This window comes from Anabrus simplex, chromosome 2 (genome assembly GCF_040414725.1).
Source record: "Anabrus simplex isolate iqAnaSimp1 chromosome 2, ASM4041472v1, whole genome shotgun sequence".
NCBI classification, from domain to species: domain Eukaryota; kingdom Metazoa; phylum Arthropoda; class Insecta; order Orthoptera; family Tettigoniidae; genus Anabrus; species Anabrus simplex.
In genome coordinates this window covers 1,201,266,077-1,201,293,532 of record NC_090266.1, presented here as the reverse complement: position 1 = coordinate 1,201,293,532, position 27,456 = coordinate 1,201,266,077, and the positions used below count along the sequence as shown (strand labels likewise).

Here is a 27,456-nt window from a genome sequence, read left to right as displayed (position 1 = left end):
AAATATTAATATAAATATAAATACGTAGGTGGTGCTGTCATAAATAATATAACGGGTGAGTAGGCAAAGTTTGTCAATAGAGGCAGCTATGAAATAAGACGTTAGCTGGATCTGCTGTTAAAAATATCATAAAAGTGAACTGTAGGTGACCATGTAATCACACTGGTTGTAAGGCCCTTTGTAGAGAATGCCTGGTAGTTGAATGGACCACCATTTCTCTGGAATGAAACAAAAAGGAAAAGTTTTTTAAACCCCTAGAAAGAGCTAAAGGATAACCTATTTGGCTGGACTAGCACTGGTACTTACATGTAAATCTAGACGTTACACACGTTCTCCCGTTACAGCAGTGTTAGCTTGTCTGTTAGTCCTACTCAATGTGTTATTTCTATGTGGCAGAGGCGGTGGGGAACATGGAGGGGGGGGGTTAGGGAACATGGAAAGGAAGAGGGGATAGGTGGAGCTTTATGCGTCAGAGCTGTTGAAGGAGGGGAGCTACTATGATTGGCAAGAGCAAGTCTGATATTTGGAAAGTTGGAGGGAGTCTAGAACGTATAGAATTAAATATACAAAGGGACTTATCTTTATTTCATCCAATCATATTCAATAACTCGGGTGTCAACTCATGTAATGGGCTTTTGATGTCCATGACATCATTAAGATTCTGATCCTTGTTATAAACCTGGTGAAAAAAAAATATAAACTTTCCAGCTCATTTTAGAGTTTACCTTTTTCCATATTCCTAATTATTGTCAAATCCTTCTCTATCGAAGTGAACTGGTGCCCTGTCTCCCTCATGTGTGCTCATTGCTGAGTATTTATTATGCTTCTCCGCATTGAAATGGTCCATATCTCTTCTAAAAACAGGCTCCTTCCTGTCTGCCCAACATGTGAAAACCCACATTGTGAGCATGTTAATCTGTACACTCCAGATCCCATATACCAGTTATTGCCAAAATTGACTTTATTATGGTTAAAAAATAAGTTCTGGTTCGTATTAGTAGCTCAAAAAGCTAAATTGGCATTATGTTTTTTAAATATATTTGCAATCTGGTGGATAGCTGGGTTATTGTAAGTGAAAGTGTCATAATTAGTTTTTTAAATTTTGTCTGGCACTAGATTTGTGGACATCTTATTCTTAATTTTATTAATAAGTTGACTGACCATTTCAACTTTAAATCCATTAAGTCTTGCAAGATCTCTTATGTAGCTCAATTCAATTTTTAAGTTTTTAGGAGACAAAGGAATTCTTAGAGCTCTATAGATTAAACTATGGAAGGATGCTTGTTTATGAGAACCATAGTGTAATTAAGAACTATTTATGGTTATTAAGAATTGAGTAGGTTTTCTAGAGATTTGGAATTCAAAGGTGTTATTTATACGTGTAACTGTTACATCTAAAATGTTTAGTGAACTATTAGTCTTGTCTTCCTTAGTAAATTTCAGGTTGGGGTATATTTTATTTAAATTCTCCAAAGATTTCATTACTACTCGTGACATCTTTATCTATAATTACAAACGTGTCGTCCAAATGTCTTAACCAGAAACTTATACCTTTAATATTTGCCTTTATTTTTGTGTGCTCAATTGTGTCCATAAAAATGTCAGCTATGATGCCTGAAATTGGGTCACCCATAGCTAAACCATTTGTTTGTAAATGATTCCATTAAAATAGAAATAGTTATTCAATACGAATTTTAATATCTTCATAAATTCGTCAATTTCTAATTTGCTGAGACCGCTATGTTAACAGATATTATCGTAAATAATATTGAGGGTTTCATCAGTCGGAATATTCGGGTACATATTAATTAAATCAAAGGAGCACATTACTTGATTTGGATGTAAAATAAACTTATTCAAAATGTCGCAAAAATTGATAGAATTTTTTAGGGGTTGTTTATTATTAAATACATAATGCTTTTTCAGAAAGTTGTGAATGTATTTGGAAACCTTATATGTAGGACTATTACGGCAATTAATGATCAGGTGTATCAGAATATCCTTTTTATGAACCTTAGGCATGGCTCTTGCAACTGGAATGTTGGGGTTCATGTTGATAAGATTCTGCTGGTCCTGCTCAGTAAAAAGAAATGTTGATTTCTTAGTTAAAGCCTTTAAATTACATTGTACTCTCACCAATGGATCTTTGCTCATCACTGTATAACTATTATCATTGAAGAAATCTGCTTTTTTTAAAGTATGTTGTTTCTATTTTTGTTTTCATATTTTGTATTAACGTCTGTTGTCTAGGATCAAACCTAGTGTTTATTTCCTTAGCTAACCTGGGTAATTTTTTCTTCATTTTCAATCTTAAGCCATTCTGCACTTCATACGGGAGTTAAGATATGTATAACTCTATAGCTGATCATTTAATAGTCTGACATATGTTTCCAAATAAATTCAAACTTTCTGAAAAAGCATTATGTATTTAATAATTTTAAAAAACCCTAAAAATTCCATTAATTTCTGCAACATTTTGAATAAGTTTATTTTACATCCAAATCAAGTAATGTTCTCCTTTGGGTTAGTTAACATGTACCCGAATATTCCGACTGATGAAGCTGTCAATATTATTTACGGTAATATCTGTAAACATAGCGGTCTCAGCAAATTAGAAATTGAAGAATTTATGAAGATAATAAAATTCGTAAATTCGTTTCTCTCTTAATGGTATAATTTACAAACAAAATGGTTTAGCTATAGGTGACCCAATTTCAAGCATCCTAGCTGACATTTTCATGGACACAACTGAGCACACGAAAATAAAGGCAAATATTGAAGGTGTAAGGTTATGGTTAAGATATGTGGACGACATGTTTGTAATTATAGATAAAGATGTCACCAATAGTAATGAAATCTTGGGGAATTTAAATAAAATATACACCAACTTGAAATTTAATGAGGAAGACAAGACTAATTGTTCACTAAATTTTTTAGATATAACAGTTACATGTATGAGTAACTCCTTTAAATTCTAAATCTCTAGAAAACCTACTCAATCCTTAATAACTATAAATAGTTCTTCATTACACCCTGGTTCTCATAAACAAGCGGCCTTCCATAGTTTAATCTATAGAGCTCTAAGAATTCCTTTGTCTTCTAAAAACTTAAAAATTGAATTGAGCTGCATAAGAGATCTTGCAAGACTTACTGGATTTAAAGTTGAAATGGTCAATTGACTTATTAATAAAATTAAGAATAAGATGTCCACAAATCTAGTGCCAGACAAAATTTAAAAAACTGATTACGACACTTTCACTTACAATAACCCAGCTATTCACCAGATCGTAAATATATTTTAAAAAACATAATGGCAATTTATGTAGCAATTGAGGCTTTCATGGCCGGCGTTACAAAATAATGTCAGCGTTTTCCGGGCTTGTAGGCCGTGGTCCAGGAGCGAGTGAATGTCCTGACGTTTCACCGAAGACTGCGTTCGGCATTGTCAAGGGTTCAGACTGACTTCAATAGCAGCGAAGCTCTCAGTGGAATGAAGTGCTGTTGTAATTCCACCTATTTATATAGTGCAGGATACAGTACGCTGCTCGCCTATTGGCCGCCATGGTGGGGGGGCGTCGCTGATTGGCTGTTCTTTGGCCAATGGTTGAAGAGTTAGGGAGCCCGGTGTACATTGACCTGCCTTGGCGGAGACAGGCAACTGATCACCCGTTGCTTTCTTCTGGTCTGCCACGGCTATCGTGTCCTTCAGGATTTAGAGATTTCAAGACTGGAAACCAGGCTTTGTTTAACCGTTCAGATTCCTCCTTACGGTTGAAGCTGTTGGTGTGCTTTAGGATTTCAATGGCTTCCCTCTGTAGCCGGGCGTGATAAGACACAGTAGTTGACAGTACTTCGGTGTTGCTGTACTGTATGTCATGGCCTGTTAGCAGCGAGTGTTCAGCGACCCAGCCGGCTATGTCTGTTATGCTCCTTCAGTCGTGTGGCAATGCTGCGTTTGGTAGTGCCTATGTATACCTGGCCGCAGCTGCACGGGATCTTGTAGACACCTGCTGTGGAGAGAGGATGGCGCTTGTCTTTGGCAGACCTAAGCAGTTCCTGGATTTTCTTCGTAGGCCTGTATGTGGTTTTAACCCCATGGGACTCCAGTAGCCTCCCTATTCTGTCAGTTACTTTCTCGATATACGGCAGAAAGGTTTTAGCTGCCGGCTGCTCCTCTTCCTTTTTCCTGGTTGTTGAACGTCTGGGATGGAGTGCTCGCTGAATATCTTTAGGGCTGTACCCGTTAGTAGGGCCCTGTTGAGGTGGCTGAGTTCTTCGTTTAAGTGCTGAGGATGACCACGGTCGGCTAGCGTCTTAATCACTCCGTATTTTTGTCGTGGGTGGTGGTTGGACGTCTTCTGAAGATAGCGGTCTGTGTGGGTCGGCTTGTGGTATACTGTCTCTCCCAAGTTTAAATCAGCAGTCTTCATTACCAGAACATCGAGAAAAGGGAGCTTCCCCTCGTTTTCTGTCTCCATAGTGAACTGAATACTGGTGTTAATACCATTCAAACGCTGTAGAAACAGCTGTAATTGTTCCTTTCCATGGCTCCAGATCACAAAGGTGTCATCTACGAAGCGCAGCCACACCTTAGGTTTCAGTGGTGCAGTGTCGAGTGCTGTTTCTTCGAACTTTTCCATATAGAAATTTGCTATCACTGGACTCAGAGGACTGCCCATGGCGACGCCGTCTACTTGTTCATAGAAATTGCCATTCCAGCTGCGGCAGACCAGAAGAAAGCAACGGGTGATCAGCTGCCTGTCTCCGCCAAGGCAGGTCAATGTACACTGGGCTCCCTAACGCTTCAACCATTGGAAGAAGAACAGCCAATCAGCGACCGCCCCCCACTATGGCGGCCCTTGACAATGGCGAACGCAGTCTTCGGTGAAACGTCGGGACATTCACTCGCTCCTGGACCACGGCCTACAAGCCCGGAAAACGCTGACATGATTAATGCCAATTTAGCTTTTCGAACTACTAATATGAAACAGAACTTATTTTTTTAACCATAATAAAGTCAATTATGGCAATAACCAGTATACGGGATCTGGAGAGTACAGATTAACATGCTCACAATGTGGGTTTTCATATATTGGGCAGACAGGAAGGAGCCTTTTTTACAAGATATATTGACCATTTCAATGCGGAGAAGCATAATAAATACTCAGCAATGAGCACACATGAGGGAGACAGGGCACCAGTTCACTTCGATAGAGAAGGATTTGAAAATAATTAGGAATATGGAAAAAAGGTAAACTCTTAAATGAGCTGGAAAGTTTATATATATTTTTTGGACCAGGTTTATAACAAGGATCAGAATCTTAATGATGTCACGGACATCAAAAGCCCATTACATGAGTTGACATCTGAGTTACTGAATATGGTTAGATCAAATAAAGATACGTCCCTCGTATATTTAATTCTATATGATCAAGACTCCCTCCAACTCTCCAAATATGAAACTTGCTCTTGCCAATCACAGTAGCTCCCCTCATTTAACAGCTCTGATGCATAAATCTCCACCTACCCTCCCACATAGATACAACACTAGGAGTAGGACCAACAGGCAACTAACATTGCTGTAATGGGAGAACGTGTAAAACATCTAGATTTACATTAAGTACCAGCTGAATAGGGGATCCTTTAGCTCTTTCTAGGGGTTTAAAAAACTTTTCCTTTTTGTTTCATTCCAGAGAAATGACTGTCCATTCAACTATCAAGTATTCTTTACAAATGGCCTTTCATCCAATGTGATTACATTGTTACCTACAGCTCACCTTTATGATATTTTTAACAGCAGTTCCAGCTAACGTCTTATTCCATAGCTGTCTCTATTGACAAACTTTGCATACTCAACCGTTATATTATTTACGGCAGCACCAACTACATATTTCACAACTCACACAAAAGATGATATTTTTGCACAAATGCAATCATGTTTACTCAGTTTGAACACACGAACCTTAACTTTGGGCAAGATCTTTTGTGAATTTGAGAATATACAAGTTCCATACATTCTAGAAACCTTCTCTGGGCGTATGGGTTGCCCGAAATCATGGTGAAATGAACTATCTCACACAGTTCTTGACAGGTCATGGATACTTACGAAAATTTCTTCATAGGCTAGGGCTAGCAACTAGTCCGGTGTGCATATACTGCGGCGATATCGATGACGTATCACATACTTTCTTTGTGTGTGTTCATTGGCTGCCACAAAGAAGAAGCTTAGAAGTTATGCACGGAGAATTGACGCCAGAAGGGATCGTGTCAGTAATGCTACGAAGTCGAGAATCTTGGGACCAGGTGGCAGTCTACGTAGAAAATATTCTGCGTCAGAAGAAGAAGGACCTGGACGATTACGACAGATAGTAAAGCAGAAGAAGGAAGATGAAGCACAAGATGCATTAAGCACGACATCCGCCCTGAAGTAATGCGAGAGCGGTTTCCGGGGCGGAGATAAACGTCGTGGGAAAAGGGAGTGTGGTTTTTAGTGGGTAAGAATCTCCACACACTTGTTGAGTGCGGACCCTCACAAGCGTCTTATGAAAGATTTTCCACACTCCCTCGCAAAAAAAAAAAAAAAAAAAAAAAAAAAAAAAAAAATACATTCTAGAAAGATGAAGATCTAGTTTTAGTTTCAGATGCATGGTTTTAGACTGACCTTGAGATAGTTTTTAATTCATTATGTTATCATAGTTTTAATTTAGTGTTGTCCATATTTTAAATGTCTGTTAGGTCATCAACCCAGAGGCTGGTTTGATCCTCAAATAGCACCACCAAAGGCTATGCAGTTTTAGGGAAACTGCAAAAACCAATGGCAGAGCCCAAATGAGGCGTACTAGGCAAGATGAGGAGTGAGGTAGTTTGCCCTTGCTTTCCTCACTGGACCAGAAGGTGCCACTGCAGCACGACTGATCCTATGAGCAACACCTTTCATAACACTCAGACACTAGTTGTGCCCCAAATGTCATTACTCAGCACCACCCATACCCCAGCAGCTTCCATATTATCACAGCCATGGATGACTTTGTATTAAAAAAAAAAAAAAAAGACAGGACTGGTTTGATGAAAATAATAAAAAAAATTAAATGTCTGATCCATGCCAAACGGGAAGCCCACCTAGCCTTTCTTCAAGATCCATCTTCCAATGTGAAGAAATCACATTTCTTGGAATTTAAAGGAAAATGTCAGGCACAAATTAGGAAAATTAAGAATAACTGGTGGCAACAAAAAGCTGAAGAACTACAAAGATTATCTGATGCCCGTGACCTGCAAAACTTCTATGCTGGCATAAAGGAGATATATCTTCATCGGGGTCACTGGAGACTACAGACAACTCCATCACTTTAACTGATAACGGAGAAATTTTAGAGCATTGGAAGGAACATTTCTCTGCACTTCTAAATCGTGTCTCCAATGTTGCTGAGGACTTTCTTCGTAATGTCCCTCAGCAGCCCCAACAACCATGGATGGCAGCTCCACCTACATACAGTGACTTCACCAAAGCACTCAATCAACTAAAACCAAGAAAGGCTCCTGGAACTGATATAAAATGGAGGTATACCCTTGAAGACTAGTCTTTTCACACTCATCCTCTTGATTTGGGAAACTCGAGAAGTACCTGACGACTTGAAGAATGCTACCATCATCACTATCTTCAAGAAAGGCGATCGTAGTGTATGTGGGAACTACCGTGGTATATTGCTTTTGTCAATTGCAGGTAAAATTCTACCCTTACTCGTCTGCAGACAGATTTCACTTTCTCCATCATAGGCCTAGAGATACCTAGTTCACAACAGATCACATAGTGCTGTTGACCCCAACTACAATGTCACTCAATGCTTCATAAAACTTGTCGCACCCTCACATGGTGAATATACTGAGACAATTTTCATCCTAATTCCTCCAACAGCTAACTGTGCCTATCATTCGCTCATTTACAAGCTTAAGGCCGTCTGCACACGAGGCATCACGAAAGCAATTAAACAGCAATACGATATCCCCTTCCTGTCGCTTCCTAGGTAAAGGAGTGGGGACCCACCAATGGAGCAATACAAAAGTAATTCAACAGCAATCTACTCAACTGGTGCGATCCGAGTAACCTGGGTGACCTGCAGTGAAGCACGATCTGAGCAACATGTTCTCATATCGCCTGTTGCTATGGAGGCATTTAATACAAAATTTGTGCGTACTGTGAGAAGAAAAAAAGTGTTTTATATGATTTCACTCTCAAGGAGTATTCCCGACAAAATGTAACAGACTAGGCATGGCATCAGGTGGCAGCAAAAGTCAGTTTGTCAGGTATGTAGCGGTATTTTATTATAATCATTTACATATTACATTATAGAAGTAATGTAATGTAACAAAATTACAAATATAACACCCTAAAATGCACATGACCTTGGTCAAACCCTTCAACATCCAATGGAACCCAACACTTCACAGTGGAAAAAGCTGTAATTCATATAAGCATAATGAAGATACCTACCTATAAATATTTTTTGTTCACAATTTTTAAAAATGAATTTGTTTCTTGTAAATGTGCCTAGTTTCCTTACTTTTTACAAAACCTGTAAAAATAAAAAATATTTTGAGGAAATAAAAATAATGCGTACCTTAAGGTAATCAAAATTCTTTCTTCAGTACTGATGCACTCCCTTGTGTTAGTGTTTTGAAGATGGAGAGTAGGGGTAATAATTTCAACTAGTAAATAATATAACTTTTGACATTCTATAAAATGCAAGAAATTTGGTGTCACTTTCTTGCAGTACTTTGACTGGAACTAATAGGCTGCATCATATATTCCTTTGATTGGAGGGATGAACTCAATACTTCCTACGGTTTCTTCATCTTCTTCTTCTTTGGGATCTTAGGTACAGGTACAGCATTTCTTCCTCACTTGATTCACTTGGAATGATGAAAAGAAAAAGAAAAGATATCAGACCTTTAAAAACCTTTTGAAAAAATCTACTACAGTATGTTGTAGGCAATCTCTGCTTGGAAGGTAAGAGCTGTCTAAAATGTTGCCCCATGTGTGGATAACCTGTTCCTCAGACAACTGATATCGCCTCTATCACTGGTGTTGCCAGCATCACCTAGTGACTTTAATTGCTTTCGTGTTGCATCGTGTGCAGACGGCGTAACAGAAACTATGCTGAGTGCAACAGTATGAACAATCAAGTTTCATGAAAATCGCCCTATCCATTTTCACAAAGCCTCTGCACTGATAGGAGAAGGTAAATTCATTAATAAATTTGAATGGAGAGTAAGAAAAATATAATTTAGTACATATTGACTATTTTACTACACTGGATACAAATGATATTTTTCAAATATATTACACTGAGGAAAACAAAATTTTCTTATTACCTGACAGATGTAGCATCTTGAGCCTTGATTTCAGGACTAGGGCCACTATTAGGCAGAACAGCTATTAGGGTTTCCTTTTGTTCCATTTCATTACGTAGTTTCTCATTTTCATTGTCAGTACTCATAGCCAAAAGCTGATCAATAGTTGCATCAACGGCACCCTGGTTTGCTCGCAGCACTGCCTATAAAGAAAAACCTCGTTTTAGTCTCATTAAATGTAAACCTGCTGATACCAGTACTCTTAGGTCTTTTGTTTTAACACAACCTAATAGAACTGGCATGTAGACTGAATATGTCCATCCTTCCACTTTTACAATACTAAAGAACCAGTTTAAGTGATATAGTTGCATACAATTTACTACTGAACAAAGCTAAAACTTTGATGATAAATGCTATAGCCTACTGTATGCAAAATATTTTTCACTAGTACCACAACTGCCTAATAAAAGAGAGCCATGAAGATTTTTTGGCATGAAACACTTTATGCAATACAGGACATATTAAAATACACTGACACCAAAGGATTGTCGACTTTTATTCATCATATACAGATACAGCAGAATGCTGTTTTTACATAATGTAAATAGCAGATCATTTTAAAATTTAAAAGCATTTGGTAGCTTTGTATCTTAAATACATTTATTTTGTTTGCTGCTTTTATTTGGTCATTTACCCCATAACAGGGTCATTGTTCCTTTCATGTGTATGTATGTTTAGTCCTCAGCCCGAAGGCTGGTTGGATCCTCAACAGCTCCGCCATCAGCTGTCATAGATGGCCTAGGCATCACTGAAGAGGCGTACTAGGGAAATGAGGAGTGAGGTAGTTTCCCGTTGCTTTCCTCACTGAGCCAGAAGTTGCTATTACATATCAGTCTGCCAAGCCCATTGAAATGCATGCACCAACCGACCCTATGAGCAATATTTTCACACCATTCATAGCAGGGACTGGCTGCAGAAGGAATGGCATTACTAGCATCACTCATACCTCAGTCACTTTCATTTTGTCAAAGCCAAGGATAAAGATGAGACAGATCAATGAAGTTCCTTTCATACCCCATTCTAAACTGTTTACTGTTCCAGAGTTAGAAACCACACCCAGCTCCTTGGTTGAATGGTCAGCTCATGGTCATCAATTGACAGAGCCCTGGGTTCGGCTCTTAACCGAGTATGTATAATTCTTCTGGCTCGGCGACTGGGTGTTTGTGCTCATCTTAATACACATCTTTTCATCTACATACATCATACCACACTACACTACACTACTTCTTCTTCTTCTTCTTTTATGACCACATAGGATCACTTTAGTCAGTCCGTCGTTCAGGTCTCTTTGAAGGGATTGTTCGGGCTTTGCGGTCCTCCCAGTACTTCTTCAGACGCTCCGATCTTCGTGCCCTTTCCTCAGTTGAAAATGTGCGTGTTGTTGGTTTGTTTTGTGTAAGGGCAAAGCGGAGGTTTGTATACTTTTGTACACTATATTACCAAACATCACAGAAAAATACAATAGTGAATGCATCCCTCCACATAAGGTTGAGGTAAAGAAAGGCATCTGGCCATAAAACTAGGTCAAATCCACAAGAAGTGCAGACTCCAATAAGCAAAAAGGCAGGGATGGACTTTTAGGAAGGAGCACGGGTGGATTTTTAGGAAGGAGAAGATTATGCAAAATTATGCAAGAATGATGTAAAATAATACCTAAAGTAGCTGAGAGGAGAGATCCTTACTTTATGCTTGCCAGGGCCTTCTAAGTGCCCCTAGAAGTATTCCTACTTATACAGAAAATTTAAAATGGACACTGTGCCAATCGTTGAAATGTGACTATTTCCTGTGTTCCTATTGGCTGATGGGCAGTTTCTATTGTCTCAATTGTCTACAACGTTTTACAATTTGCTTTACATCGCACCAACGTAGATAGGTCTTATGGCGACGATGGGACAGGAAAGGCCTAGGAGTGGGAAGAAAGCAGCCGTGGCTTTAATTAATGTACAGCCTGGTGTGAAAATGGGAAACCACAGAAAACCATCTCCAAGGCTGCTGACACCTGAATCACCTCCTGAATGCAAGCTCCCACGTAACCAACTCACTCGGCGCTTAGATTTTTATCATTTGCATTATTGTTATATATCATCCCATATGCTTGCTGAGAATTGTACACTTTGGACCACACTGTTTCTACATGTTTCAGTGTTTGAAGAAGAATGACGGCGATGTGAAGAGGATAAAAGTCAAGCTCAGTTTCCTGCCCTCTACCAAACATTTCATGTAATCTGTGTGGACGTATGTTTCATGCCAAGAATGGGGTACTAAATCATATGAAACATACTCACAAAGCTCTGTGAGTGTGAAAATGTAAACTACTGAAGAACAGTCGACGATGATATGTCATAATACAAAACTGCATTCATAAAGCAATAATGAATATTAACATAAGACACAATTACAAATATACTATATACTAAAGGATATAACATAGGTCTACCTATTAATAATAAGAAATAATGTATGGTAATCTTATTATGAAGGAGTGTAAATTCAAATATATTTATTCTTCATGTTTAAAACTTTCATTCAATGGTACTGCTAAAACACAATACAACATCGTTATTCTTCGATAATCAGTGAAGCAATTATTCATATTTCTTACTCGAATGAACTGTTACCAACAATATTGTCACGGCAGAAGAAGGAAGTACTAGAATTCAGGACAATTCAAGGCAGAACTTCAAATGACATTTCACATTACTTTTAGCATGATTATATCATTCCTAGAAAGGCAAAGTATCGTAAGCGACATTTTTGTCAAAACTGAGGTTACAATGTTCATATGTCAATCGGACTCCACTGCACATGCTAGCAAAGTATCATAAGCATCAGATGAATCTAGAGGGTAAAAACAACATAAAAAGGAAATTATCATAACCACCATCAGTAATATATAGAACACCAGGTTATCGTAAGCACCAGTCATTTACCTCTTAAGCACCTGAGTTAGAATCTTGTGATTTGCATACAGACAAGTTTTAATTCTGGAGGGAATGCGAGATGTGTCAGTTTCAGTGTTCGTGACTGTTGTCGGTCATTGCTGTAGTATAAATATAACTGCCTCAAATCAATTTGGCATTTGAAACATACAGCAAAGCCTGCTGGCAGATGTATCATATGTTGATTGACAGCTAATACATTAGTGGAATGCAGGGAAGGGAAGGGAAGGGAAGGGAAGGGAAGGGAATGGAATGGAAGGGGCTGCTTACTGTGACAAACCTGACCAAGTACGGTCAATAGGTAAACAAATCATCAGTTCTTTATCAGTACATATTCCTACCATTCGTGCACGAAGTGAATTATGCGGTCGAAAATTCTAAACTAAAGTTTGCGACAACAAGAGGACAAATGCGAGAGATTGTTCAGTGTTGATAGTTTTATGAATAGGGAAGCTGAAGACTGAATGAGATGCAATAAAAGTGCTGTAAAGGACGGTCAAGAGAATTTTAACAGAGCCAAGTTGGCCTTGCGGTTACAGTCACGCAACTGTGAGCTTGCATTCGGGAGGTAGTGGGTTTGAATAGCCACCATCGGCAAGCCTGAAGATAGTTTTCCCTGGCCACAGCCACTACCTTCCCAATCCTAGCCCTTCCTAATCCCTCCATTACCCAAAACCTTCAATGTGTTAGTGAGAAGTTAAACAAATAACAAAAAAAGAAAAAAGTAGAACACAGACAGCATGAGACTGAAGAAACTTCATTTGGTGATGATGATGATGCTTGTTATTTGAAGGGGCCTAACATCTAGATCATCAGTCCCTAATGGTACGAACACTTTTAAAATCCAGAATCCTCCACTGACCAGATTCGAAAACGTGAGGACAAAGAATGAATGGATGGATATGAAGTTAAAACAATCAGTGGATCCGACCCGCAATGCCCCACATTCCCAGAAACTAGTGTTAAATAATAGTATTACTGACCAGGGACTGCGTCTAAAGCACAATACTGAATTGATGATGCTTGTAGTCGAAACAGGTCTAAAATCAAGGTCATCAGCCCCTCAAAATGGTACTTATCGCTAGGAAAATAGAACCATGCTATTTGTCATGTTGCAGTACTAATCAAAAGTAGCGTAGACTCGCGGTATTCCACACATTATGATACTACTCAGAGGTAACGAAATTCGCACACATAACACAAACCTACAGTGTTTCGCACACTGTGGTGCTATTTACAGGCAACGCAAACCTATGGCATTCCTCACATAAGTGGACTAACCACAGGGACCCGCACTATCCCGTGGTGTTCCCCACATTGTGTGTACTAAGCATAGGCAAGGCAGAACCATGGTGTTGCTCATATAGGGGTACGAATCACAGGTACTGTAGAAGCCGGCACCGTACTCTATTGCTACTAATCACAAACCTATTTGGTACCCAGCATAGTGGTACTACGCGCAAGTAAAAGCGACCCAGGGTGTTCCCCGTATGGTGGTACTAATCACAAGTAGTCTCATGGTTCTAATTTGATCATCCCTTGGTCGCCCCTTTTAGTCACCTCTTACGACATGCAGGGGATACCTTTGTCTGCATCCCCCACCCACAGGGGGTTGTGCATTTGGTCCGCGAGAGGTATTTCATTTCCCTCAAGTCCGCCGGTGAGCCAGTTAAGACCCCTTATCCGCCACCTGAGACGCGCCACATGGGAGTATCACCTCTCCCCTTGCTACGCTAGCGTAGTAGGTTCGTGGAACTTCATTTGGTACACTAAAAAAAAATTATGAAAGGAAAATAGTGTGAAACGGATTTTTAAGACACAAAATTGATGAATTTTACATTCTTCAGAAAACAACTTCATCAATATCTAAATTACGACCTGTGTCAGAAGAGAGGATTGGTTTCCAAGAAGGTTTTATCAGTTTGAGAAGTGTAACGTTATATCAAGAATATTCTTGAGGAAATTTCCTAACTAAATTTTTACACGATATCTTCTAAATAATTTAATTCATGTTGTTGTTCATGAGGCAATTGGTTGCCATAGTTTAGGTTATTTAGTGTGGTATTTTGTGAGAAAATCAGGGATTATGTGATAGTGATTTTGATGATTTGCTGATGTATTGATGATATACTGTGTAGTAAGTAAGGATTTAGTGTTAAGATTTAGAGTTTAGTATTAACCTTAGAACTTCGACTCAATCTTGACCTACTCGCTCGTTTCTTTTTCTTCTTTTTCCCCCTCTCTGATGTGCTACTCTATTCGGTCAACTATTGATATTTCCATCATTTTTGGCATTTTATGCCCTTTTCTTCGGATGATCTAACTTTTCTTGGAACTTTTTTTGCCTGTTGTCTACCTAATGTCTTATTGCTCTGCCTACTTCTCTACTTAACCTGGAATATTGTGTTCAGTATTTGTCACCTAGTGAAGTTCTAGATTTTCAAACATATTGAAAACAAATCTTACCCTGATGATCATGCTATTTTTTATCTATTGTATCACTTTTAATTGGACTTTTTTCATACTTTTATTCTCCTTTTTCTCAGAATTAAATATTCCTCCTGCTCTTATTCTAGCTATTCAGACCTTTTTACTTACCTCATGGTCTTCCCATCTAAAATTTGCCTCTCTCCCCAGCAGCCCAAGGCGTTCTCCCTCTCAAGCCTCAAGGCACTATTTTAATGGGAGTAAAATATTTTTCCAACCACCTTCTGAGTGTTGTCTATTTGTACCCCTCACCCTTTGTCATTTCCTTTTCTGTCTCCTTTACCTTTCACTCTTTGTGCCATCCTATGTACATTTATTTCTTAACTTCCTCCACCTTTCTTATACAACCTTGTACTATTGTAAATGCATATTGTTGGAGCATTTTTCTGTGCCATTAGATTTCTGTTCTAGATACACCTGACTACTTCTCCAGACTTGACGTCACATCATGCAGCCCTACGTCTTCATCACTGCTCTACGCCACATACCCTAGGTACTGCAGTTTCTTATGTCTGGACCGATGTTACTGCCAGTAACACATCCTTTTCATCGTCAGTTTGGATACTCTACTGCACTAGATGATTAAAAAAATCTAAAATCCTTAGGATTTTTTGGGGGCTGCCGGTGGATAATGTAATGCTGCCGACTCACCTTCGCTGCATTTGTCATTTTCCGATGTTTGACATCCGCACACTGCCACAGCTATGGGATAACTGTCAGCTGATTACCCGCCTGAAACCTGGATGATATCATCGAGCCATTGAGTCTACAGTACACTCCTCGTGGACTGTCAGGCGTTCTCCCTCTCAAGCCTCAAGGCACTATTATAATGGGAGTAAAATATTTTTCCAACCACCTTCTGAGTGTTGTCTATTTGTACCCCTCACCCTTTGTCATTTCCTTTTCTGTCTCCTTTACCTTTCACTCTTTGTGCCATCCTATGTACATTTATTTCTTAACTTCCTCCACCTTTCTTATACAACCTTGTACTATTGTAAATGCATATTGTTGGAGCATTTTTCTGTGCCATTAGATTTCTGTTCTAGATACACCTGACTACTTCTCCAGACTTGACGTCACATCATGCAGCCCTACGTCTTCATCACTGCTCTACGCCACATACCCTAGGTACTGCAGTTTCTTATGTCTGGACCGATGTTACTGCCAGTAACACATCCTTTTCATCGTCAGTTTGGATACTCTACTGCACTAGATGATAAAAAAATCTAAAATCCTTAGGATTTTTTGGGGGCTGCCGGTGGATAATGTAATGCTGCCGACTCACCTTCGCTGCATTTGTCATTTTCCGATGTTTGACATCCGCACACTGCCACAGCTACGGGATAACTGTCAGCTGATTATCCGCCTGAAACCTGGATGATATCATCGAGCCATTGAGTCTACAGTACACTCCTCGTGGACGTTCTTGGTGTTTCTAGTGCCGTGTGTCATGACTTCCCCTGTACTTCCCCTCTCCAACTGGCTCTATATAAGCTGCACTCTTTGCTTCCTACCTCAAGGCATTCATCGGCTGTTGGAGAGAGGGCAACATCTTTGTGTTACTTCGATGTAAATTTTCACACCTGTACGGGACTTATTCTTCGACCATGAGGTATTCTGAACTTTGCATCACTATGTTCTCGAGTGGTTTTGTTCTCGATTATGTATCCATAAGGGAGGAGCTGGATGTCTAATTCCTTTTTTTGAAATGCTGTTTTAAGTTATGTGACTATGAACTTTCGGTGTGTCAATACTCTTGAAAATTTCTGGTACTTCAAATTAGTTTTCATTCTTCTACTGTGTAATAGTCAAGCTTTGAACTGGTTTACATTTATCCTGTTGGGCTATATGCATCGGTGTTACACACAGTATTTTCTGGAACTCGATATTGAAATAGCACAATACTTTCTAGTCAGGTTAATTCTTATTGTATGCCCGAATATTGTAATTTTAAAATGCTGATCTTTAATTCATTCTCCTATTTTATTGTCTTTCCTATCTTCCCTACTCTCTCTTATTTGTCTTTGTACACTTGGTTGGGAAACACCTCTTCTGTTTGAAGTATGTAATTGTAAATGTTATTCAGATGAAATCCAAATTGTCCCTATCACCAAGCTTTACAATATTTCCTTTCTGCTTTGTTGTGAACAGTGTTCTACTCTTTGGATATTTTGGTGCTGTACTATTTTCTACTTGTTCTGTCTTGTGTTTCAATACATCTATTTTTATTCATCTGAAGTTGGCAATTCTTCTTCATCCCCTAGTGTCCTTGTATTTTTCTGACTGCTTGTGCATTGCTATTTTAATCTTCCCCCTTTGTACCATCCACAGTTTACCTCTAGTTGCCCAGCACTTGAAAATGTAGTTTCCACAATCGCCCCCTTTTTTTTTTTTTTTTTAAATATCTTTTGTACAATAATACTGATAATAATAATTAGGCGTCAAATGGAAGAAGATAGAAATAATAGAAGGGTTTTAATCGAGGTCGCCTATACGGCGAAAGACCTGCACTAGGCCTGTCTGGAGGCCACATGCCGTGACATGACAGCAGTTATCTTGTGAACAAATTTATGAGCGAGTTGCTGCAGAAACTGAGTGTACTTCTGACAGCTGATGAGCGACATTCAACAAGATCAGCATGCGACACAAGACGAGTATCTAAATCTTACTTACAACTCCAAACACAGTGATCTATTACCATAAACAGATGAGGACTGTTAAAAATGTTCCTTTCTAAATAGTGTACTGAAAATCAGTGTAATCTCCACTTTGATTCTCTTACTGTAGTGTAGTAAGTCAATTTTCCTACTGTTTTTATCTACATTTCTTAATACAATCATTTAAGAAAATCCCTAATTGTTCTCATGCCTTACATTCCTTCAAACCAATCCCTTCAAAATATTGTAAGTGCTACAAAAGCTACCGTACGGGGACCACTTTGTTAAACAAAGCACTCTACAACGACCAGTAAAGAATCATAAGCGACATTCACAACTTTAAAATAAGTTTGTTTTTGCTACTATTGAATATGTCATGTTTCCCATGCTTCCCATGCTAGGAGAGGAGGAAGTGACTGATTACTCAACATTCTAGCGCCTGAGGCCACAACATACCTGTGACTGCTAGCCATAGCTTGCCCTTATTATCAGCTGTGACTCGCATGCATACAGTAATCGCTTTCAGCAATGTTCTTATGTGTGAATTGTTGTGCGAAGTGTTTGTTAGTGATGTGATTGGAAAGAAAAACAGTAGTTACGGCACATAATTTAAATTGTCTGTAATAGATTTTGCTGAAAATAATGGCAATCATGCTGCATCTCATGAATTTTCCATAGCACCATCACACACACGTTGCTGGCGGAAGCAGAAAGAAGAATTACAGTCTTCCAAGGAAACAACTTTATCATTTCGAGGACCAAAAACCGGGAAGCATCCAGAATTGAAAAGGAAGTTGTTTCTTACGTAAATCAATTGAGAAATGATAGCTTTTCAGTTTCCCAAGAGATGCCCCAGTTAAAGGTTGTAGAAGTAGCAAAAACCTTGAAAATTCCTGATTTTAAAGGAAGCAGAGGCTGGCTCTCTCTATGCCAGCGACTTCCAAAGGACCACAGTGAAAAAATTGTGCAGTTTCATAGATTTGTAATTAGGAAGTGGTGCGAGTAAAATTACCTGCTATTGCCAATCAGAAATGCAGATCAAACTCCAATTTTCTTCGATTTGCCGAGAAACACTACAATTACCAAAAAAGGAGCATCCAGTGTAGTCATGAGGGCTACTGGGGCAGAAAAATTTCGCTGCACAGTTATGCTGGCTGTTACTGCGGACGGGCGAAAAATTCCTCCCTAAATAATTTTCAAGCGAAAAACAACTCCTAATGGGAGATTTCCTCCCTGTGTGCACATTCGTGTCCAAGAGAAAGGACGGATGGTGGCAGATCTCACAAAGGATCGGTTGCATGTTGTGTGGGGAAGACAGCCCGGACATCTCTTCAACCACAGGTCTCTCCTGGTCTTGGACAGATTCCATGGCCATCTTGTTGATGATGTTCACCAAGAAATGGTCAACCAGAAGACTGATGCTGCAGTAATTCCTGGTGCCTTGACGTCAGCCTTGCAGCCTCTTGATGTAAGCGACAACAAGCCATTCAAAGACAACGTGCGGTGGGCATATTCTGAATGGTTGGCAGGAGGTTATCATACTGTGACGCCTAGCGAGAAAATCAAGGGGCCTTCACTAAAATTAATATGTGAGTGGATTGTTCATGCCTGGGGACTGATTTCACAAGATGATATTGTGGAAAGTTTCAAGAAAACTGGCATTTCCAACGAACTAGATGGAACTGAAGATGACTGCATCTGGGAGATGGAAGAGAATGGGAGTGATTCATCGCCGACGACTTCGGAAGAAAGCAACGATGAATGACGTAAGTCTACTTCTTTGGGGTGAAATACATGTTAGCATAGGCAATTTTACAGACTTTACCCTAACACAGTATTTAATTCATTTCCTATCTTTAGCAAATTCTCGCGTAACAATAAAAAAAAAAAAAAAAAAAAAAAGAAAGAAAAGACTGTTTCCATATAATTATTGCTAGGGAATGTATTAATGCCTTCAATTTTTTATTGAAATTAATTGTTGTACATATTTTCAATTTTTTGTACTATTTTAGGCCTAAATACATTTTGTAACTTAAGTAAGATAGTTCTGTTCAATCTTTTCATTTCCATTTTTATTTTACATTTGCATAATTTTCCCTCCTTATTTTTGAGGCCGAAAAATGTAAAAAAAAAAAAAAGAAAAAAAATAGGAGGGAAATTATGCAAGTAAATATGGTAATTAAACATTTGAATCATTGTGGACTTGGTAACAGAGATCTCGAAGTGAAAATGTGGGGAACTAGCAAATGGTCTTGTCACTCGCCAATACAATAACAGGGGATATTAAAGGGCTGTGGGCCGCTTCGCTGCTCTAACCTAAGAACCGATGTCCCCAGACTCCCTTTCCTTACCTCCAGCCCAATGAACCATATCCAAAACCACTCCAATACTCAGATCATAACATATAAAAACATGGTGGCCGAAGTAGTCAGACTGCTGGAATTGGTTAACATGAAGTTACTACGTACGAGGCATGTGTTTTACATAAGGTCCGTTTGAAAATAAGTACACAACGAAAGGTTATTTCAAAAAAGTAAATTTATTTTCAGAAAGTACATACTTCACTCTTTTTTGACATAGTTGCCAAGTTTGTTCAAACACTTATCATACCTCGTAACCAATTTTAAAATACCCTCTTCAGAGAAACTTGCCGCCTTCACGTCGGCATCATCATTGTAATGGCTGCCACTGAGGTGATGTTTGAGGTGGAGGAACAAATGGTAATCGCTCCGCGCAAGATCAGAACTGTAGGGTGGGTGGTCTAAAACTTCCCAGCCAAAACTGTCCAATAAATCGGGGGTCTGACCTGCAGTGTGAGGTCTTGCATTGTCATGGAGAAGGACAATTCCCTTTGTCAGCATGCTGCATCTTTTGTTTTGAATTGCTCTGCATAGCTTTCTCAGGGTTTGGCAGTATGCTTCTGCATTGATAGTGGTTCCTTGTTGCATGAAGTCGACCAACAAAACACCATGCCTATCAAAAAACACCGACGCCATGATTTTGCGCTGAGACAGAGTCTGTTTGGCCTTCACCTTTACAGGCGAGTGTGTGTGTCTCCATTCCATGCTATGTTGCTTCGATTCGGGCGTGATATGCGAAACCCATGTTTCGTCTCCAGTTACGATCTGACTCAAGAAACCGTCACCTTCTTCGTCATAACGAGTCAAGAACTTCATAGCACACTCAAATCTTTGGTTTTTGTGGTCCTCTGTTAGGAGTTTCGGGACCCAACGGGAGCACAGTTTCCTAAACTTTAGGTGTTCAGAAACAATGTTGTAAAGCACTGACCTCGACACGTCAGGAAATTCGTTTGAGAGACCTATTATTGTGAAGCGCCTGTTCTCACGAATCTTCGCTTCAACTGAAACCTACAAATCGTCTGTAATCAAAGAAGGGCGACCGGAGCGGTCCTCATCATGGACGTTGTCATGGCCATCTTTGAATTATCATACCCAATTACGCACTTGGCTTTCACTCATAACAGTATCACCGTACATTTCGCAAATCTGTCGATGAATTTCTGCAGCAGACAGGTTCCTTGCTGACAAAAACCGTATCACTAACCGAACCTCACACGTGGCGGGCGAGCTGATAGTCTTACAACATTTTGAAAGCACAGAACAGAACAGTACAGGTTAGCTACAGAGCTGAAACTGAGCACAGTTGTTCCCGAGGCATGCCAGTACACGACGCACGAACTCGTTGCGATATGTTCGTGAACTACTAGTGTCTGCAACAAAATGGACCTTGCTTAAAAAACACGCTTCGTATATATTACACCAATGGCAGTAATTTAAGATAATGAGTATAACATAATAGGGAAAATAACTGTTGCATATATGAAAAAGCAATACATACATACATACATACATACATTATCATTATAGACTGTTATGGCTTTCAGCGTTCAGTCTGCAAGCCTCTGAGAATTTACTAAACGTCGCCACAATCCTTGATTTGCAACTAGTGTTGTGGCCTCATTTAGTTCTATACCTCTTATCTTTAAATCGTTAGAAACCAAGTCTAACCATCGTAGTCTTGGTCTCCCTCTACTTCTCTTACCCTCCATAGCAGAGTCCATTATTCTCCTAGGTAACCTATCCTCCTCCATTCGCCTCACATGACCCCACCACTGCAGCTGGTTTATGCGTAGAGCTTCATCCATCGAGTTCATTCCTAAATTAGCCTTTGTCTCCTCATTCCGAGTACCCTCCTGCCATTGTTCCCACCTGTTTGTACCAGCAATCATTCTTGCTAGTTTCATGTCTGTTACTTCTAACTTATGAATAAGATATCGTGAGTCCACCCAGCTTTCGCTCCTGTAAAGCAAAGTTGGTCTGAAAACAGACCGATGTAAAGATAGTTTCGTCCGGGAGCTGACTTCCTTCTTACAGAATACTGCTGATCGCAACTGCGAGCTCACTGCATTAGCTTTACTACACCTTGATTCAATCTCACTTACTATATTACCATCCTGGGAGAACACAAAACCTAAATACTTGAAATTATAGACCTGTTCTAGCTTTGTATCACCAATCTGACAATCTATTCTGTTGAATTTCTTACCTATTGACATCAATTTAGTCTTCGAGAGGCTAATTTTCATACCATACTCATTGCACCTATTTTCAAGTTCCAAAATATTAGACTGCAGGCTTTCGGCACAGTCTGCCATTTAAGACCACGTCATCAGCATAGGCCAAACTGCTTACTAAATTTCCACCTAAGTGAATCCCTCCCTGCCATTTTTTACCTTTCAGCAGATGATCCATGTAAACTACAAACAGCAAAGGTGAAATATTACAGCCTTGTCTAACCCCTATAAGTACCCTGAACCAAGAACTCATTCTACCATCAATTCTCACTGAAGCCCAATTGTCAACATAAACGCCTTTGATTGATTTTAATAATCTACCTTTAATTCCATAGTCCTCCAGTACAGTGAACCATCTTTTCCCTTGGTACCCTGTCATATGCTTTCTCTAGATCTACGAAACCTATTCCTCTCGTAGCATGTTTCAATTACCTGGCGCATACTGAAAATCTGATCCTGACAGCCTCTCTGTGGTCTGAAACCACACTGGTTTTCATCCAACTTCCTCTCAACGACTGATCGTACCCTCCCTTCCAAGATGCCAGTGAATACTTTGCCTGGTATACTAATCAATGAGATACCTCGATAGTTGTTGCAATCCTTCCTGTTCCCTTGCTTATAGATAGGTGCAATTACTGCTTTTGTCCAATCTGAAGGTACCTTACCAACACTCCACGCTAATTTTACTACTCTATGAGGCCATTTCATCCCTGCCTTCCCACTATACTTGACCATTTCAGGTGTAATTTCATCTATTCCTGCTGCCTTATGACAATGGAGTTTTTTTACCATCCTTTCCACTTCCTAAAGCATAATTTCACCAACATCATTTTCCTGCTCCCCATGAGCTTGGCTGTTTGCAACACCACCAGGATGATTTCCTTTTACATTGAGAAGATGTTCAAAATATTCCCCCCACCTCTCCAGTGATTCCCTGGGATCTATAATGAGTTCACCTGAATTACTCAAAACACTGCTCATTTCCTTTTTCCATCCCTTCCTAAGATTCTTTATTACTGTCCAGAAAGGTTTCCCTGCTGCTTGACCTAGCTCTTCCAGGTTATTACCAAAATCTTCCCATGACTTCTTTTTGGATTCAACAACTATTTGTTTCGCTCTGTTTCTTTCATCTACGTACAAATCCCTGTCTGCCTCGGCCCTTGTTTGGAGCCATTTCTGATAAGCTTTCTTTTTACGTTTACCGGCTGCTCTCACTTCATCATTCCACCAAGATGTTAGCCTTTTCCCATCTTTACACACAGTTGTTCCTAGGCATTCCCTTGCTGTTTCTACTACAGCATCCCTGTATGCCGCCCATTCACTTTCTATATCCTGAACCTCTTTACTGTCTACTGTTCGAAACTTCTCACTAATCACATTCATGTACTTCTGTGTAATTTCCTCGTCCTGGAGATTTTCTACCCTTATTCGTTTGCAGACAGATTTCACTTTCTCTACCCTAGGCCTAGAGATACTTAGTTCACTACAGATCAGATAGTGGTCTGTATCATTGAAAAATCAGCGAAAAACTCGTACATTCCTAACAGATTTCCTGAATTCAAAGTCTGTTAAGATATAGTCTATTATGGATCTGGTACCCCTAGCCTCCCATGTGTAGCGGTGAATAGCCTTATGCTTGAAGAATGTATTCGTAACAGCTAAACCCATACCAGCACAGAAGTCCAGCAAACGCTTCCCATTCCCATTAGCTTCCATATCTTCCCCACATTTACCAATCACCCTTTCGTATCCTTCAGTTCTATTCCCAACTCTCGCATTGAAATCGCCCATTAGCACTATTCTATCCTTGCTGTTGACCCTCACCACAATGTCACTCAATGCTTCATAAAACTAGTCAACTTCATCCTCATCTGCACCCTCACATGGTGAAAACACGGACACAATTCTTGTCCTAATTCCTCCAACTGACAAATCTACCCACATCATTCACTCATTTATAAATGGACAGCTCCACAGTAAAGGAGAACAAGTAGCAAATTATTCAGAAATCAAATAATAACATTCACTCTTCAATTACACTTCACTGCATAGATGGAAATACGTGATATAAGTGTTAAAATATGTAATTTCAAATGTTTCAAAATAAATTAAGGTGTGAAGTTCCTCAATTTTTCACTCTCATAAGAACTATGGAAACAATTTGTCACCCTTTGCCCTGAGGCAGTCAAACATTTTAACAAAGATACAACAGAGCAGAGCCAATTGGTAAGGAGGTGAGGGCTGGAATATTCCTGGAATGAGTCAAGTTGAAGTTTGAAGGCAGATGAAGTTAATCATGCTAGACCCATCTCCAGCCAACAGAAATTGGTGCAAATACTACAAAAAATTAATGCATATAAAATGTTATTTACTTTACTTGATGCTTAGTTTTAACTCCTTGTGTTTGTTTACTTTAACTCCAAGTTCCTTGTAGGGTTTTCCTTTCTTTTTTTACCAGTTTATCAAGTTTGCCTGGACACATTTTTGTCATGCAGCACTTTGCAATAGTTGTTAACAAATATGTTTCACAGATTTTTAAACTGATATTTAGACCTACTCTATTCTTTTTAAAAATTGTTATAATAAAACTGGCTTCAAACTTGTCAAGAAAGACACTGTTTCCCACTGTTATAGAGATACAAAATGTTGTTCTTACAATGACCATATTTTGTACGGTACCAAAAACATAGTGGAAATTGTCCTGCTTAAAAGTGAGGGTGCTGCAATTTCTGATGGGACCATCTAGTTCTTTAAATGCTCCAAATGGTTAGTGTGCTGGCCTTTGGTTCAGAAGGTCCCGGGTTCAATTCCAGGCCGGGTCGGGGATTTTAACCTTCATTGGTTCATTCCAGTGACTCAGGAACTGGGTGTTTGTGCTGTCCCCAACATCCCTGCAACTCACACACCACACATAACACTATCCTCCACCACAATAACACGCAGTTACCTACACATGGCAGATGCCGCCCACCCTCATCGGAGGGTCTTGCCTTACAAGGGCTGCACTCCGCTAGAATAGCCAGACGAAAAAGAAAAAAAAGGAGTTCTTTAAATTAGTTTCAAAGTAGTAGGCAATTGCTAACGTTTAGCACTCAATGAAGGGAAATTATGATGCTACCATAATTAGCAACCTTGGTGATGTAAGCTTCCCTTTCTGGAAACTTTAAAACATATTTAGACCACGATAGTAAACTTAGTAATGAAAGGTTCGGACATTAAAAATATAATATGTCTTTTCCCACTGAGAAACAAGAATGCAAAAACTCTATTAACTCTAAATATTGATGTTTTAACCTGCATGGACGAGCATCAATCTGATGTAGTTTGCTTGATTTCAGATAACCACATCATGAATTTGAAGATGTTTGAGCTCTTGGGTAGTGGTATCCAGAACCCTGCATTATAAACCCAGCTCATCGCTTCCAGTGACTATTTCTTCGGTGTAACAGTGTACATTAATCAATGAAGTTATTCTTCCAGAGAGATACAGTTTCATCAATATAATTGGCAAAACAATTCATTAAATTCTACAGCTTGCTACATCTGTCGCACTTAGGCCCGGTTTCTTCAACTCTATGTTAAATTTTGCTTAACAAATGTTAACTAACAACTGTTATTAATTTAACACTTCGTTTAAAAGTACCCTGTTTCACGAACACATTTCCAACATTTGTTACAAAACAATTGTTAAAGGCAAATTAACACATTTCCGTAAGATTTCTGAACGCGTTTGGCAGTGAGCGACTTTTGTTTCTTTACATATAGCACTCCTAGTGGCGTGTTGAAATAGTATTTTGTCATACAGACACATGGTTGACATTATTATAGGTTATGGTTAGCGGAGACCGCTAAGAAGTAAACGTGTCAAGTAAGAGGCAACAAAAGCGTTATTATGATGAATGCGAGACATATGTTGTTATAGTTTTAATTTAAAATTATGCGAGTGTGCTTAAAAAATGAAATAACAGACTGTTATATCACAACATTCGATATAGCCTATTCTTGTAGGAGTGCAATCTATGGTTCCTACATCACCAGGAAAATGTGATAATTGATATGTTTTGAATGATTTTCGGGCATTCTTTTATTGCGGGGAAAATAATGTAGTGCCTTGTTAATGCTGCAATGGCAGCAGGAATTCTTTGTAGGATTCTACACACTCTTTCCTTGCACTCGTGAACATAGTCACCTTCAATTAGGCCTTTTTTCTTTTTTTAAAAATACTATTTGTACGGGACGTCGACCTATGAAGATCTTTTGCCCCCTACAATTAGGCCTACATGGAAAGTGTCTCGAGGTCAGATGTCATTACAAACCTCCGCTTCGGACGAAGTGGAGGTGATAGAACACTAAAAGGCGAACAAATTTTACTTAAATATGTCAGGTCCGCAACCTAACAACTTCTGAAAACATTGATGAATCCCTGATTCCAATGCAACGCGTTATCTGCGAACGTCGTAGACGTGAGTTCGAGTCTCGTTTCAGGGAACGTTATTTAAAAATTGGAACAAATATATTACGCAAATTGCAGTACCGGTACACTTTGTTTTCTACCTGAAATTAATATAGGTCTAAACGTTCTCACAGTTACTGCTGGATCTCTTTCTCTGTATATATATATATGTATATTAATTTGAGGTGGAAAATTAAGTTCCACTGCAATTTGATCATTACTTTTATTCGCATTTTTACCTTCACATTCCCTGAAATAATAATTAAATTTGTATAAAAAATAGTAATCAAACGCAGGACTCGAACTTTCATCATCGCAGTTCGTAGACAAGTACGATGACCACTCGGCCACTGCTCCCCTTGTCTGGTTTGCAAATTTTCAAGTATATACGCGGTGCTTTACAATCGGGAATTCATTTTTTTTTTTTTTTGGAGATTATTAGGTTACAGACCTGACAAGTTCAAGTTAAATGTGTTCGCATTTTAGTGTTCTATCCCCTCCACGTGGTCCGAAGCAAATCCTGCCTCATGACATTTGTCCTCATTTTTTTCGAAAACGAAACTGTACGGTATTGACCCAAACCCTTATACACGAGTTACTGTTGAGTGTTCCCCAATAGGCACATTAAGCTACTTGAAATTGATTGGACGCAGGGTCTGACCCATCCTTGTAAAATCTATAAGCAACTGCTGCACTGGAGAGATTGATAAGTTGCGATCTGTTGGAAACTCTAACCTATGTTCTATATCGACTAGTAGCTTGTTCATTATGGCTTTGATAATTAGAAATCTTTCTTCTGACAACTCTAAAAAGTCGTTATTTCTTAATATGGGTCGTCCTTTGCCTACTTCAGTTTATAAATAAGTTAGTCCTCAGCTTCAAACTTACGTCTTCTACATGCCTCCATTTTGAAATTTC

The 27,456-nt window shown here is 39.2% G+C and overlaps 1 protein-coding gene across 5 annotated transcripts in view; it reads right to left on the bottom strand.

Annotated features, from left to right (window-relative positions):
• The window catches only part of LOC136864796 (CUE domain-containing protein 1), a 304,781-nt gene that overhangs the window by 224,266 nt on the left and 53,059 nt on the right, over positions 1–27,456 (bottom strand). For all 5 annotated transcript variants that reach the window (XM_067142199.2, XM_067142195.2, XM_067142197.2 and 2 more), the window contains exon 3: positions 9,370–9,551. In XM_067142199.2, coding sequence (XP_066998300.1) covers positions 9,370–9,551 — 182 coding nt within the window. The remainder of the gene's footprint in view (positions 1–9,369; positions 9,552–27,456) is intronic.